This window comes from Malus domestica, chromosome 16 (assembly GCF_042453785.1).
Source record: "Malus domestica chromosome 16, GDT2T_hap1".
Classification (NCBI taxonomy): domain Eukaryota; kingdom Viridiplantae; phylum Streptophyta; class Magnoliopsida; order Rosales; family Rosaceae; genus Malus; species Malus domestica.
Window position 1 is genome coordinate 32,471,744 of NC_091676.1, and position 16,804 is coordinate 32,488,547.

A 16,804-nucleotide genomic window follows, 5' to 3' on the forward strand; every position below is an offset into this window, starting at 1 on the left:
AGAGTCATAAACATGCATACGTAGGAATAATTCAACCGACGGAACACCATGTTTAAAACATGTCATATTCGAGTAGACAACGATCGTATATGATTACACAATAATGAGTAAATGACAATCTATTTGCTTTCAGACTGACAAAGGTTGGCTCGCATATTGACATGTCCTGTCCTCCTATTCTCCGCCGCGTCGGAAGTAGGGTAGCGGGAATCCCCTTCGGATCAGATTCTCCCTCCATCCCAGATCAGCTTTCAAGACCATTCATTAAATTTAATTTTCAGAAATTAACGAAAGAATTAACAAATATAAAAAAAAATACAAATAAAAGATAAAGATCTCCAGGACAATGCTTTCAACAAAAAAACAATTCCCAAATGAACTCTTGATTTCTTTCCAGGAAAATGCTTTGATACGAAGCTTTAGGAGCCAAAAATTGTGTTTCTACGCTAAAATGAAAAGAAGCTTATTACTTGATTCTCCAAAATTCGTGTGGCTGAAAAATGTGTCAATAAGAAAGAAGATATTACTCCACTTTGAAAAACGGGCTAATTGATGAGTATTGAACTTATATTATATAAGGAAAACTAATGAAAAAGGCTTGAAAACTTTGAATAAAGTGAATAGTACCAAGATTGACTTTTTAGTGTAAAAATGTGGTTTTTCGTTAAAGTGAACAGTACCGGGTGTTTTTCGTTAAAGTTCCCTATTATATATTGTACCCTATTTTTAGTTTGTTTCCTTATTTATTTTCGTGAAATTTTGATATTTTGATTTATATTTTTCATGTAGAACATGTGACTTATTCTTGAGCAAAAGGTGATCGAGCAGACAAATTTTGGAGTGATTCTAATTGGAGGATTTTCGTGAGTCTTTCAACTTATTTGTGTCAAAGTTTCAAATTTTTCTACCAAGTGGTTAACCTATGGCGATGAAATAAAGAACTAGTGCGTAATGCTATCAAATTGACATTTTAGGTTTATTTGGGCTTTTCGAAATCCAAAATGGTGTATTTTGGCGATGAGCCTGTTTTGGAGCTGATTTAGGCCTGAATTGGACTATTTAGTAAGCTGGCAAATTCTCCACGTTTGATTAGGAGATTGTTTCCTAGTTTCTCTTAATTTAATTTGTTTCTTAGTTTTTGGAAGACCTTTTTCTAGGAAGGATTTTAATTGTAGTAGTATAAATAAAGAGGACGGCCCTAAGGATTTGACACAACTTTGAGAGGATTGCCAAAGGCTCTGGCGAATTGAAAATTTCAAACTACAAAGTGTTTTCACTCTTTTTCTATTCAATAAAAATTCCTTTGATTTTAATTATAAATATGCGTAACTAACTTCTTTTTTCTAGGGCAAGGCCCCGAGCCTTAGTATGAATATGTAGTTTTTATTTAATTGCTTATTATATTATGCATGCATACTTTGAATTGTTAATCATTGTGTTTAAATTGTTTTTATATCTTATTGCTTAGCTACCATTAGGGTGTTTTAGATAAGTAATTAGATTCAATTTCTTGAAATGCGGCCTAAAAATTGAGGAATGCTTCTTGTGGTTAATAATTGTACGTTCACTTAAGGCGAATGCCATGTCTCAAGGGTTGCATGGTTTTTCAAAAGGCTTTCACAAAGCGGAATGAGTCATGCATGTTTACATTTTGTTTGAATCCCACAAATGGATTGCATGTTTGATGTACATTCTATCTTGAATGCCACCATTAGAATATGTAGTAGGAAAACTTAACCTTCAAAGTTGCATGGATCATTCATAAGTGATTGGTGAAACTACGTACAATTATTAAGGTGACGGGGGACCTTGGTGTCTTTTTATATTTGTTTCGAAACCGTGTGTTTTTAAATTGGTTTCTCAAAATTTACTTTCTTGCTAGTTTCTTTAATTGTTTTTATTAAATTCGCTTTTATTATTTTAACACAAAATCAACATTTTCTAAACTGTGTTTTCAATTAATTAAGATTTGATTTTACATACATTGCTTTAAATAATCCATGTGAGAATAACCTTATACCATTGCAAGTATTTTATGAGATTTTAATCCTCTTTGTGCAGGTACTAAAAATCTTCTCACTAATCATAATACAAAAAAAGATGCTCGCTTACGGTTTTATATCATGTCTTCCATCAGTAATCATTTTGTGAAAAAGTAGGACAAATTCATAAGAGACAATTTTTACACGTTTTTTTTAGCTTCTCACGCCTCTTTATTTATAAGGGGTGTGCTATCCACATACCCCATTTTACTTCTCACACCCCTTGATAATTTATGTCCGTTGATCTTCTTCAATTCATCCGATCCGAAGGCCGTAAATTAAAAAAGTGTGTGAGAAGTAAAATGAGATGTATGGATATCACAACCTATTTATAATCATCAAAATGAATAAATCAAACGAAAAACAATAAACTTGATTAAACATGAATGTGCGAGAGGCAAAACCGAGTTTGTCTATCATTTCATGTCCAAAACAATTAAAAGACATCTTATTCTAACCAAAGCAAGTAGACAAAATGATATTTCAAGAAAATAGCCCTTTCATGATCCATTTCAAGCACTACATATTGTTTAAATTTAAAAGCGAAACCTCAAACAGCAAGTTACCAAATTACAGCTCAAAAGCTCAGTGTAAACGCTGTTGTAGACCGGGTAGGATAAGCATTCCAGCCCATCCTAAATAAGTAATATGTAACTCTACATGGTTACAAGGATCTACATCAACTGGTTACTTGCATGCTCCCAGAACAAAGGAAACACCGTGCTTTATTTCTAAATATTATTATACCCAATTATCTCTACCAAACCGAACCCAGTATCCTACTCTGCATGCTTACAAAACCGACTGGAAAAGCATCTCCGCAAGTTCCTGAAACGAAGCTCACAACTTGATATTAGTACGTATCTTAAACAAAAATAAAGAATTACTAGGATAGCAGCAAGTGAATGTTGTCCGTATTTTCATGTTCTCTTCATAACTAGTAGCCAGCATAATGCTACACGTTCTACGAATCCTTTTATTCGTCCAAAAAGGATGCAAATGAATCTTATTTTTTTTCTCCATCGTTTCTCAAGGAAGCTGAAATACTGAGTACAGCTCCAGGAATATATTTTTTTTTTCTTTTTCGCACTTCTCAGATCTTCCATCCCCTATTTAGATTTTCATCACTAGTTATAGAAATATGTATGGTCACTCAGAATGCAGAGCACGAGACAAGACATAATAAGAGCAATTTCATCTGACATTTTTTTAATATTATTCCAGTGGCGTCCACTGTTTTGTTTCAATTATTTATACGCATCTGCAGTGCCAGTTTTGATGCAAAATTATCCGTGATTGTTGGATCTTTGATGCTAGGAGCTCAAATGAATGTTAAGTATTACCTGCTTGGCAGAAGGAACTGTTGGTTCACCCCATTCTATTGCCTTCTTCTCAAGATACTCAAAATCAGCCTTACCAGCCTGTTGAAGGTGCATTACCATGCATTAGACATCTAGACAGTTTAAAACCACGAAACCAGACAAAGCGTTTGAAAGTGGTTACCTCTATAAGGGCCCCAACTTCAGTATCGAAACTCTTGTATCGTTTGCGAACAAGGTCAGGCAGAGAACCATCCTTAATGTTGTAATTCAGAAATGAAGAGACATAGTATCATGATTAGCAAGCAGAAAACAAAATTATAATCTATTGAGAAGTAAATAGATGAGAGTCAAGCGCACTACCTCAACCAACTTTGCAACATTACGGAGGCCACGGGCCAGGGTATCCATTCCGCTGATATGAGCAATGAACAAATCCTCAACATCTGTGCTCTCTCTTCGTCTTTATATCATTTAACAAAAAGGGTAAAAAAGAAAAAAAACAATATAAGAAAATTTAGCTATCAGCGTAAAAATATCACCATGTATGCATTCACAATAAAATGGAAAATCAACATAAGGAACTGACAATTTGGCATCAAAGTTGAATCCTCCAGGTGCTATTCCTCCCTGAGATAAAGAGAGGAAAGAAATAGATCAACTCGTGAAATTGCATGCCCGACCAATCACAAGTTTTTTTTAAATCTTAAAACAAGAAGCCGAAATAGATGTCATTTGTGACATACATTCTTTACTACACTCTGCATAACCAGAGTTGCCTCTGCAATATCTGTGAGAAACTGATCTGTATCCCATCCTGTGACAGTGACAAAATCACAGTATTACAACTTTATTCATATATAGTTTCAGTTCCAAAGAGATAATCCTACCAGTCTGAGGATCTCCAGTGTTTGCATCAACGTTTCCTAGTAGACCATTGAGTCTTGCAGTTTCAAGCTCATGATAACAGCTGCAAAGTTTTATAGGTTTGGTGGAGGAGTTCAAATTTTCTGATGTGCTCACACAAATCAAGGGAGAAATATAAAGTAAGCATTAGCTTAAGAAGAGCTTAAGGCACAAGCTGTGATTTACCTGTGACCAGATAGTGTTGCATGATTGCACTCAATGTTAAGCTTAAATTCTCCTACAAAAGAAATGGGGTGACACTGTTAAGTATTAACTCATTAAAAGTAAAGAATACTTTATGAAGTTTATATGATTGAAAAATAGTTCTCAATGTCTCAAAACTTTTGCGCAAGGAATTCAAATAAATACAGTACAAAATGACATGTCCACATGAATACAAAAACCAAATATAAAACACTTCTGTACTGTATAAAATTTCACAACTCAACTCATTCATATAGCCAACTTTGGAGCTTAACCAAAAACTAATAGTAACAAAGTCAAGTGACTCGTGAATATAGAGGGTACGTGTAAAATTCACCTATAAGGCCATATTTTCGCAGGAAGTTTGCTGATGTTGCAGCATCCCAGTCATACCTAACAAAATCATCTCACAGGTAAACAAACAGATGAGTGAAAACCATATTAAATTACTAATAGTCTAATAATCAAGCAAATAGCTTACTGGTGTTTGGTAGGTTCTTGAGGCTTGGGTTCAATCAACAATGTCCCTGAGTAGTGGGTACCAAAACAAAATGAATAAACAAATAAAATTGAAAAGATATGTTAAGAAACTAATCACTCTGGTATAAAAGTCGAAGTCAAAGTTATAAAGCTATCTGGTATAAAGCTTTGGTATAAATTTAATGCAAGTATACCATTGTATCCGATTTTCTTCTTGTAGGCAACAGCAGCTTCAAGAAACCTTGCCTGTAAATATACCCACAAAAGATCATGCTATGTAATAAGGCAGGCCTCATTATGAAACCGATGGATAGGCTACACTGCTACAGCAATATGGTAGCATAAATACTGCGTATTCCTTGATAGGTTTGGACTACAGTTGCTAAAGGAGGGTTTTTACAAGACAGGAAAATAAAAAAGAAAACAAAAAAAAATGAAATATATCACTGAAAGGAAGCTTATTTTGAAATAACTGCAAACGAAACACACCAGATGATCAAGCTCTCTTCCCATGTCAGTATTCAAGAGACTCTGGTAACCTTCACGGCCACCCCAGAAAACATAATTTTCGCCCCCTAAATAATGAGTAACCTGCAGAATGTGTAAAGAATTACATATACATAAATGCAAACAAGATTATTCGTTTGGGATTACATGTACCAACACCAACCTCAATGGCTTTCTTAACTTGAGCAGCAGCATATGCATATACACCTATTTCAGGGCTGTAAAGCATTTTGAGCATTAGTCCATGCAAAAAGGAGTATATTAATTATTTGTTACAAAGATTACCTAGTAGCACCACCATGCATGTAGCGAGGATGCAAAAACAGCTGAGCTGTGCCCCATAAAGGTCGAATTTTGGTTCCCTACAGGGCATACCAAAGAACTTAATAAGAATGTGGTTTCATAAATACTTGGACATTTGACATTTTCCACTTTGACTTTGTTGGGATATCAGAAACAACAGTCATTAGCATGGGGTTTTGGAGGCTGGGTATGATTGATTGGTCTCTTTTTCCACAGTAAAGTGACTGAAAAGAACTATCAGACACCCTATAAGCTATGCCTAAAGTGGGAGAACTAAGGCCATCTCCAACTGACGCTCCAGAGGGCCAGAGGGCTGAAAATAGCCCGAAAACCGTCTCCAACCAAGGGCTAGGCCAGAGGGCTCGTGGGCCCTATGGAATCTAAAAGGGCCAAAGGGCCAACCGGCTGGCCCAATTCAGCCAGCCAGCCTCGGCCTGGGCCAGATTTTTTAGTATTCCTGTAAGATATAACCGACATAATTGTTAATTATTCCTGTCGGTTATATCTGACAGGAATGCTAGGCCAAATTTCAAATACAACGGCTAGTTGAAGCCAGCTAGTCGTTTTTTTTATTTTTTTATTTTTTTTAAACAAAATTTTTTAAAATTGTTTTTCTAAAATTTTATTTTTTTCCTATAACTTCCTAACCCATTATACAACATTAAATTAAATTAAGTAATATGAAACAACATTAAACAATATGAAACAACATTAAATAACATTAGATTTAAATAATAAATTATGTTTGGACCTATGGCTCTTTGGCCATTATACAACATTAAATTAAATTAAGTAACATGAAACAGCATTAAATAACATTAAATTTAAATAATAAATTATGTTTGGATCTATGATCCTTTGGCCTTAGGTTGGAGATGTTTTTTTGTGACAGGGCTAAAACGAGCCCTATGGCTCTTTGGCCCTCAATAGAAATGGAGGCAAAAATGGTCCTGTACTGTTTATTAAAGTATTAATATCTTGGAGGAACGAGCCCTCTTGCCAGCCTTCGGTTGGAGATGGCCTAAGTATGACTGCATATGTCACATCTTAAACCGATGTAACAAAACTTTTATTTGCATGAAAATAATTGCCTTTACATATTCTATCAACTTATCGTATCATTGTGTGCTAGTATACTGATGAAAAATTACCTGAAGGTCTTTAGCAAGGGCCACCACTTCATCCAAGTTTTTATTAGATTCCTGCAACAAGCAAAACAATGTCAATGAACAATTTCCAGCTTCATATGATCTTATACTTTCCTTGAGAGAGCAATGCAATTCCTATCTCCCAATTTGCTTTTCTCATTCTAAAACACTTATATAAGCAAACTAGAAAGTGTATCACCTCCAAGGTTTTGCCATCAGGAGCGATATCCCTGTCATGGAAACACCACCTATCAACTCCAAGCTTGTTTATGAACTCAAAGTTGGCTCTCACTGCATCATCATTTATACAAGAATATGTATTACATGAGCTCAATAACTATCAATCCAAATGCAGAGGGTAGAAGTAACAGTCAAAATCTCACTTCTTCTCTTTGCCATAGCCACAGAATTAGTTCCATCCTCCCATGGCCAATTCTTTGTAGGTGCACCAAATGGGTCACCTCCTGTTCCACGGAATGTGTGCCAAAATGCAACACTAAACCTCATCCAATCCTATGTAGTGAAGAAACTTCAGTCACAAGCCATTAACTGCTTGATAATTCAAATTTTATTATACAGAACAACCAACCTTCATTTTTTTCCCAAGAATCTCCTCATCTGCATTATACCACTTGAATGCAAGGGGGTTCTTGGTAGAAGGGCCCTGAAAGAAGGACAATACTAGGTCATATATTTGGGCGAAGATAATCGAGAAAGTTGAACATTTCCATACGAAGATTTTTGTAAAGAAAACTTTCTTCAATTAATAAGAATAAAAAGTTCTTAAATTTTGGCCAAACAGAAACAATAAAGATATTCAAATCCAATCGGTCTTCCAAATCAAATTAGCTGAAAGTTTGTTAATCTTAAGAATGCCAAGAGTAACATAGTAGGAGGAAAATATTCTAGAAATTCCTTTCTATTCCTACTAGGAATTAAACAATATAAAATGGGAAAGGTCTATCATGATAAGAGTGGTTTTCACCCTTTACCTCATACTTAATTTTGGGAATGCCGGGGAAAAATTCCCCTTCCCATTCATCAGAATCACCACACCCACTTCCAAGATCTGATGCAGGGCATGTTGGCGAATCAGCAATCTACGTTCAAGATAAAACCAATGATAATAAGAAAAAAAAATCAAAATTAGCTGGAATTAATTGTTAAACATTATATATATGTATGTATGTATGTATGTATGTATGTATAATATGGAAACATTATAGGTAGAGGAAGATTCGTTACCACTCCAAACGTAATCACATTCAAACAAAGAAGAAGCAACAAAATCCTTCCAGCCCTCATTTTCAGTGTCTCAAGCCAATATTCCCCTGCAATACAACAAAAATTGATCATATACATCAAATTCCGAATAAACACTCACAATCACAAGTGTATTGTGGCGAAAAGCCGTAATCAAATTCCACGTGATACCTCTCTCTCACACTCAGCAGCAACATGAACTCTATGAGGAGAGCTCAGCTATAAAATACCTCACAAAGGATCAGTGATCACCGCCATTAAATGAATTCACACACTTTTCATGAGCAATTACAAATAAAGTTACACAGAGACACAGAGAAATACAATTTTAAGATATACCCAAATACCCATCATCAAAATTTACAAATATAAAAATGGGTATCCACCAACACATCCAAATATTCAATCACCAAAGCAGAAAGTTCAAAAATTCAAATTAGCCAAAGCTTAATCACCACTCACTTTTACTAATTACCACATCCAAAAAAGATCATCAGCCTCATAAAAAAACAAAAAAACAAAAGCAAAAAATTAGGAAAATAAATAATCAAAAATAAAAAATGACAACTTATCAAGGACAAAAATTAAATAAAAAAAAAATCGCAGATAAGATTACAGAAGGGAAGAGATGGAAGGAAACTTACAGAACGAAATGAGCTCTCTCCGGAGGCTGATGATATGAAATGGAGATTCCCAGTGCCTATTATTTCGAACTAATCAGGTGCGAAATATACAAAAGGGATTAAGGATTATCCGTTTATAAAGGATAGCATTATGCGCGAGGTGGTAAAGTATCTCACAGGCAGAGTTTTATTGGAAGATGGTGCAGCTTAGAGCCGTTTGATTGTTTGACTCCGTCTTAAGGACAGTGTTATTGGCGGGTGATTCTTTGTTATCTCACTGCGGGAGACGTAAGTTATCTTCCTCAGATAGGAAGACACACGTGGCAATGACTCAGCGGTGACGATTATCAAAGGCCTAATCGGATAAACAGTTCTCGTGGTGGTAAGGTAATTGGAAAATAGCCCTTGTGGTAAAAAAATTAGGATTTAAACTTTTGTGGTGTAGTTTGTTAGTAAATTTAGTCCAAAGATGATTCTTCCGTTAAATGTCCATTAAATGCAAGGGTAAAAATTTGCATTTGACGTGTGTATTCTTCTTCCTTGTCTCCTTCCTCATTTCTCTACTCTCTCTAAAACAAGGACAACCAATCAACCCCAAAATTCTAAAAATCCATGGATTAAATCGCGATGCAATCTCAAAACAATAATAATTCATTTGATAATGCTAAAAAGATTAAACTAAACTAAACCTCACTTACACAACCCAGATATCTAAATTTAGTAACACAAAAAATTCCAATCTACAAAATTACAGTTCCTCAATGGAAACAAAACTTAGAGCACCTGAGGCTTTCTGAGTGTAACAGCAACACACTCCTTGCAACCTTGACGGCGTTCATCGTAGATAAGCGGTCTAATGTGCAAAGCCACCTTCACTGCATTCTCTGATGCTTCCATTGAATAAAATTGTAAGGGAGAAAAAAGAAAGGGGTATGCAAAGAGATATGGGTTAATATTGTCAGAAACTTGGGGAGTTTATGGGGAAGGCGGGAGTGGTTTGAAGAGAACTCTAGAGGGACTTTTGGTATCAAGTCAAATCAATTTGTCCTTTCTTCTTCACTGGCGGTGGTGGTGAAGTTGAAGACTATGCTGCTTTAATTTCCCAATTACTCTCCAGAGCCCCGGCTCCTCCTCCTCCTAGTCCGAGTGACGACTGTCTCAGTGATCTTTGTTCCCACTTGGATACAAAAATATATAACAAAGGTGGGCAACCTCCAGTCTTGAGAGGCAATAGGGTGGGCGGAGCTCAAATTCATCTTAGCCACCTTCTCAACGACTCAAATTCCCTAAGTTTTCACACAATCAAAGAGAGCAGACAGATAATGAAGAAAAGGTGCACATATTAAAATACATTTTTACCCTCGTATTTAACGGACATTTAACGGAAAAATCATCTTTGGACTAAATTTGCCAACGGATTACACCACAAGGGTTTAAATCCTATTTTTTTTACCACAGGGACTATTTTCCGATTACCTTACCACCACAAGGACTGTTTATCCGATTAGGCGATTATCAAATTATCAATAACCAACGCATTCACTCACCCAATTGCTTTTAGTTCGGCTGTGAGAGAATTGAAATTGTCTCTCTGCTTGAGAGCCTTTCTCACCGTCTTGTGTGAGTAGTTGCAATTTCGTCAATATTCCTTGTCCTTAGTTGCGGGAGCCTTTCTCACCGGCTTCATGGCTGGTTTTTTCCAGCTTGAGGTTGCCATTGAAGAGTTGTTCTTAGCTGCTGGAGCTGATCAGAGTGGGATGTGTCACACCTCGGACCGAGGGTCGACGAACCCGGAGCGAATATAAATAAAAAAAAACAAAAAACAAAAACAAAACTTCTCGGGGTGAGCAGCATCTACCGTTGCTCAGTGCGTAAAATATGCAATACGCCAGTCAAGCCTGCCTTTGGCACACACTAAAAAATATGATAATAATATCAAAGCCTTAGCCCCATAATCCCTTCACATGTTGGTTATTCTTCATAATATGTAGCTCACCACGTGACTCTTAACATGGCATTTTAGCCCTAATGTCTCTATGTGCCATACATTTATCATTAAAACTCAAAATTTTCAAACCATTTTCATTAGTTTTCGTATATTAAAATCCAACACAAAAATACTGTTCACCAGTAGTAAAATGGCAAAAATGCCCTATAATTCCTCTGTTATCTTATCAGCCATTTTTATCACTTTTTACACAGTGAAAAGACATATTTACACTCCTTGCCCACACGTTATCATTGTTGCACCTTCTGCTTGGACAAATCGCTGTTCACCTGTCTGGCCTCAAGTAGTCTTTCTAGAAAAAAAGAACCCCGCATGTCATCCCTTTTCTCTTTTTGCAATTTTGCAAGAAATAAAAAACGTGAATCCCGTCCCGGTTCAAAGAAAATTCCTTAAGCGGCTTTAATTTCACGGTGAGTCCTCTCTCTTTCTCTTCTCTGCTCAATCTCTATGGTCATATGTTGTTTCAGAAATTTGGAATGTTTGAATTTCTTTCTGGGTTTATATGATTCTGCCTCTGATTGATTTTTTTTTTGGCTTCATGAAATCATATAGGTTTTATTGATTTGATTGGATTTCATAAAATTAGGGAGTTTTGCTTCTTTGTTTTTTTTGGGTGTTAATAAAGTTTGGTAATGGTGCTTTGGATTTTGTGTGGTGTGGAAATTGCTGAAGAGAAGAAAGCGAATCCCATGAGGGAGATCAAGGTCCAGAAGCTGGTCCTCAACATCTACATCGATGAGAGCGCAGATCGACTCACGAGAGCCGCCAAGGTACCCTCACCATCCATCTCACACAAATTTTCTACTACTATCATATAGTAGAGGAACTTATATTTGTTGTTCGGGTATTTTGAGGCATCCAAAATGTGTAATTCACAAGAGCCGCCAATGTACCCCTTTGCTATGCTCATCATCCATCTCACATCTTGAACATTAATTATTTTTTGTTTGAAGGTGTTGCAGCAACTTAGTGGCCAAACACCTGTTTTCTCCAAAGGTAATAATTTTTTAGCTCTTTGGATCTTTATTGGTATTTCATTTTTTGCATCATTTTATCTGTCTGCTACTAGAGATTCCAAAAGGTGTAATTCACAACCAAATTGATGTTCAAGACATTTTCAAGTCCATAGGGTATTTTGAGGAGTACTCAATTTATAATTTTAGCTAATAAGACAATATTATGTTTTTTCTTCTTTATTCGAGTTCAAATCGTTCTATTTTCAGTTTTGTAAGAGGTGATCTTTTACCGATTGTCAAGGTGCTTCCAACCATAAATTGATATATTACGTACTGTTATTTTTTTCTCTTAATTTATCAGGAATTTATTTGCATATGTGTAGTGTAGACAATTTTAACCAATGAGTATTTTATTTGGAATTGATCTTTGTCTTACTTATGGCATATACAATGAAAATATGATACGTGTTTAGATATGTGTTTACTTTTTTTCTTTTCATTTGTCGTTATTTTTCATACATTTGTGTTGATATAGGGAAGCAGTGTGATCGCTAACTTTGTGTCACATTTTTGTGTAGGATTTTATTTTTTATTTGAGACTTGGATATGAAAAGATGGATTGTGTTTATCCGGTTTATATTAATTCAAAGAAAATTGTGGCTCAAGGGAACAGTTAATGATCCACAGGGCATCAAAGTATCTTACTCAACTGTATATTACATGTGTGTATTGCATTATGTCTGTGCGAATACCTTTTTTCACTATCAATCTTTATTAGTTTTGAATTCTGAGTTGATTTAACAAACAGGTTTCTTTTTATTTCAAATTAATTTGGTTCTCTCTAAATGAATCAAAGATCACAAGACTAGAACCAGTGGTTTCCAAAAAAGGTTGGTTCTTGAATATTTTCATTTATGTTTTTTCAGTTCTTTGAATGGAATTCCTATAATCCAAAATGAGCTATTGAATAGCTCTTTTGCTACATTGTGTTTGCAAATCAATATTTAGGCTAATAATTGAAGGCTAATTCTTTTTTGTTAAAAAATTTAATTTGGTTTTGTAGGTAAAGATTGTAAATTTGATTCAGGTATGAATACAACAACAACAACAACAACAACAAAGCCTTTTCCCACTAAGTGGGGTCGGCTATATGAATCCTAGAACGCCATTGCGCTCGGTTTTGTGTCATGTTCTCCGTTAGATCCAAGTACTCTAGTCTTTTCTTAGGGTCTCTTCCAAAGTTTTCCTAGGTCTTCCTCTACCCCTTCGGCCCTGAACCTCTGTCCCGTAGTCACATTTTCGAACCGGAGCGTCAGTAGGCCTTCTTTGCACATGTCCAAACCACCGGAACCGATTTTCTCTCATATTTCCTTCAATTTTGGCTACTCCTACTTTACCTCGGATATCCTCATTCCCAATCTTATCATTTCTCGTGTGCCCATACATCCCACGAAGCATCCTCATCTCCGCTACACCCATTTTGTGTACGTGTTGATGCTTCACCGCCCGACATTCTGTGCCATACAACATCGCTGGCCTTATTGCCGTCTTATAAAATTTTCCCTTGAGCTTCAGTGGCCTACGACGGTCACACAACACGCCGGATGCACTCTTACACTTCATCCATCCAGCTTGTATTCTATGGTTGAGATCTCCATCTAATTCTCCGTTCTCTTGCAAGATAGATCCTAGGTAGCGAAAACGGTCACTTTTTGTGATCTTCGCTAGATTGCTCCGGTCATTAGTGTGGATAAGTATATAAATGGATAGAGATAGGAAAGTAAACACAAGATGTACGTGGTTCACCCAGATTGGCTACGTCCACGGAATAGAGGAGTTCTCATTAATTGTGAAGGGTTTACACAAGTACATAGGTTCAAGCTCTCCTTTAGTGAGTACAAGTGAATGATTTAGTACAAATGACATTAGGAAATATTGTGGGAGAATGATCTCGTAACCACGAAACTTCTAAGTACCAGAGTGTGGTATCGTCTTGACTTGCCTTATCTGTCTCATAGGTAGATGTGGCATCTTCTCTGGAAGTACTCTTCCTCCATCCAGGGGTGGTATCTGTAACTGGTGGAGATGCACAAGGTAATGTATCAATTTCATTTGAAGCTTACTTGTAGTTTCAGGCTTGGTCAAGCGCGATACAAACCATGTAGTAGGAATCCCCCAAGTCGTCGAGCTAGGGGATCTGCTGAAAGAGGTGACAGACAAGGTAAGCAATCAGAGCTCCGGCTGATTGTTCACATTCTTCCTATCTTGCAGGCAGCATGAAGGATAAAGAGAAGAAAAATGAGAAGAGATGATATGGGATACTTTTGCTTTTGAAGAAGTAACTTTCCACAGGCTTATTCTTGAACTGGGCTGGAGGGTTTTCTGGTTTCCTCCAGAGTATAAGGCCGATTGAAGAATTTGAGGGTCAAAACAAGTCCATCAAATCTAGAGTACGTTCGACCCTGCTGATATGAGATACTTTTGCTTTTGACAGAGTAGTGGATGTATCGGCACGTGTGCTGTTACGCTTGTCTCCACATGCTTCCTTGTATCCTTTTCACTTGCCCTATCTGTTCCTCAGGCAGATGCGGTATCTTCCCTGGAAGCATAAGATGTTGAAGATGAGTACTCGAGAGCAATGCCAGGTAAGTAATCAGGTAAGGGGTTCCAGGCAGTCAGTTCTTGGCTGGAAGCTTGATTCCAAGTGCTGACTGATTGCTCTCTTTCTCATTGTCTTGCAGGTAAGAACAAGGCCAAAGGAAAAGACAGGGAAAAAGCATGATATGGGATACTCTTGCTTTTAACCCTGATGATATGAGATATTCTTGCTCTAGTATAGCTTGTTTACAGAGGTATTATCGGGGGGGGGAAAGAAAGCTGAATATTTCGAAAGGCTTCGTTGGGAGTGCCCTCTCAGATAAGAGGAAGGGTTGAGCATTTTTGCAGGTCTGCCTGTCCGTTGGGGATGGAGGTCGACATATATAGGAGTCTCCCTAACATCAAGTAATAATGTTATTCCTTTACCCTCCTTGGTCATAGCACGGTAGTGGGAGCTGCCAGCTTCACATGTTTTAACTCAGTCAGAGCACTTTGAAAAAGTGGTCTGTGGTATCTGGAAAGCTGATGTTGCGTGTGAAGATTACAGACAAGCTTTATCCAAGGAGATCCAGCTCTTGAAGTTGGGAAAGTGGTGCCTCTTCGGTTTTCGAACAAGCAATCCTGTCGGGGATCTGGCTCTCGAGATTCGGAGAACGATGCCTCTTCGATTTTTGAGAAAGCAATCCTGCTGGGGGTCTGGCTCTCGAGATTCGGAGAGCGATGTCTCTTCGATTTTTGAGAAAGTAATCATGTTGGGAGTCTGGCTCTCGAGATTCGGAGGGCGGTGCCTCTTCGATTTTGGAGCAAGCAATTTTGTTGGGAGTGTTGTCTCGAATGTGAGTAAAGGTTGGGCATGTTTGCTAGTCTACCTTGCCACGAAGCACAGAGGTTGACACACAGAGACTTTCCAATTATCCAGCAGTGGTACTGTTCTTTTACCCTCTCTTCGATTTTTGAGAAAGTAATCATGTTGGGAGTCTGGCTCTCGAGATTCGGAGGACGGTGCCTCTTCGATTTTGGAGCAAGCAATCTTGTTGGGAGTGTTTTCTCGAATGTGAGTAAAGGTTGGGCATGTTTGCTAGTCTACCTTGCCACGAAACACAGAGGTTGACACATCGGGACTTTCCAATTATCCAGTAGCGGTACTGTTCCTTTACCCTTGTGGGTAATAATATGGTAGCTAGACCTTCAAAATTTATGTGTTTAAACATTGTTAGTGTTGTTTCTTTGCTATTCTTTTACCCTTCTTGGTCAGAGCGATGTAGTGGGAGCTGCAAGCTTCACGTGTCTCAACTTTGTCAGAGAACTTTGGCAAAGTTATCTGTGGTACCCATGAGCTATTGTTGCGCGTGGGAAGTGGGTGATTGAACAGTACGATTCATGTGCTTTCTACTTTGCCAGAAATCTTCGACAGAATGCCCATAAATTCTGCAAAGCTGAGTGTGCATGTGACAGGTGCTGACAAGGCTGGGAAAGTAGGTGCCTCTTCGATTTCTGAGATCGGCCCTCGTGGTCTCTGAGCAGCCCAGCTTTTGAGAAAGCAAGCCTCTTCGATTTCTGAGATCGGCCTTCGTGGTCTTTGAGCAGCCCAGCTTTTGAGAAAGCAAACGCCTCTTCGATTTCTAAGATCGACCCTCGTGGTCTCTTAGCAGCCCAGCTTTTGAGAAAGCAAACGCCTCTTCGATTTCTGAGCATGCGCCTCTTCGATTTCTGAAGCTTCGTCGAGTGCAGATTTTTATAGGGGCTGACATTAAGTTTCAAAGCACACTTGAATATCCACCAGTAGAAGCTCTATTCTTGCACTTCTAAGATCTTGATTTGTCCGACCTCTTCTCTCTTCAACACCTTTGAAAATGTCTGGCCCCTCCGACCGTCGTTTTGACTTGAACCTTGTTGAAGAGGCAGCCCCGCCTTCTCCAGACAACATATGGCGCCCATCCTTCGTCTCCCCTACTAGTCCTCTTACCGTTGGGGATTCCGTGATGAAGAATGATATGACCGCTGCGGTAGTGGCCAGGAACCTTCTCTCCCAAAGATAACAGACTACTTTCCAAACGGCTGATGAGTTGGCTGTTAAGGATTCTCTGGCTCTCAGTGTTCAGTGTGCAGGTTCTGTGTCTAATATGGCCCAACGCCTATTTGCTCGAACCCGCCAAGTTGAATCATTGGCGGCTGAAGTGATGAGTCTCAAACAGGAGATTAGAGGGCTCAAGCATGAGAATAAACAGTTGCACCGGCTCGCACATGACTATGCTACAAACATGAAGAGGAAGCTTGACCAGATGAAGGAATCTGATGGTCAGGTTTTACTTGATCATCAGAGATTTGTGGGTTTGTTCCAAAGGCATTTATTGCCTTCGTCTTCTGGGGCTGTAGAGGAAGACCTAGGAAAACTTTGGAAGAGACCCTAAGAAAAGACTTGAGTACTTGGATCTAACGGAGGACAT

General features: G+C 37.8%; 1 protein-coding gene across 2 annotated transcripts; it reads right to left on the bottom strand.

Annotated features, from left to right (window-relative positions):
- Positions 1 to 2,521: 2,521 nt before the first annotated feature.
- LOC103429066 (xylose isomerase-like) lies at positions 2,522 to 9,060 on the bottom strand. Of its 2 annotated transcripts, XM_017330586.3 has the most exons (22): positions 8,817 to 8,901; positions 8,344 to 8,391; positions 8,155 to 8,240; positions 7,902 to 8,009; positions 7,499 to 7,573; positions 7,293 to 7,422; positions 7,109 to 7,200; positions 6,913 to 6,963; positions 5,744 to 5,820; positions 5,622 to 5,676; positions 5,441 to 5,542; positions 5,146 to 5,197; positions 4,953 to 4,998; positions 4,809 to 4,864; positions 4,454 to 4,505; positions 4,252 to 4,331; positions 4,108 to 4,178; positions 3,951 to 3,991; positions 3,725 to 3,824; positions 3,546 to 3,617; positions 3,386 to 3,463; positions 2,522 to 2,870 (listed from the first exon to the last, which is right to left on the bottom strand). In XM_017330586.3, exons 3-22 carry the CDS (start codon positions 8,212 to 8,214, stop codon positions 2,835 to 2,837), a joined length of 1,434 nt encoding a protein of 477 aa, XP_017186075.1. In that variant the 5' UTR covers positions 8,215 to 8,240; positions 8,344 to 8,391; positions 8,817 to 8,901; the 3' UTR covers positions 2,522 to 2,834. The 2 variants fall into 2 exon arrangements, with proteins under 2 accessions (XP_017186075.1, XP_008365436.1); XM_008367214.4 differs by lacking the exon at positions 8,344 to 8,391 and having other exon boundaries at positions 8,817 to 9,060.
- Positions 9,061 to 16,804: the final 7,744 nt, after the last annotated feature.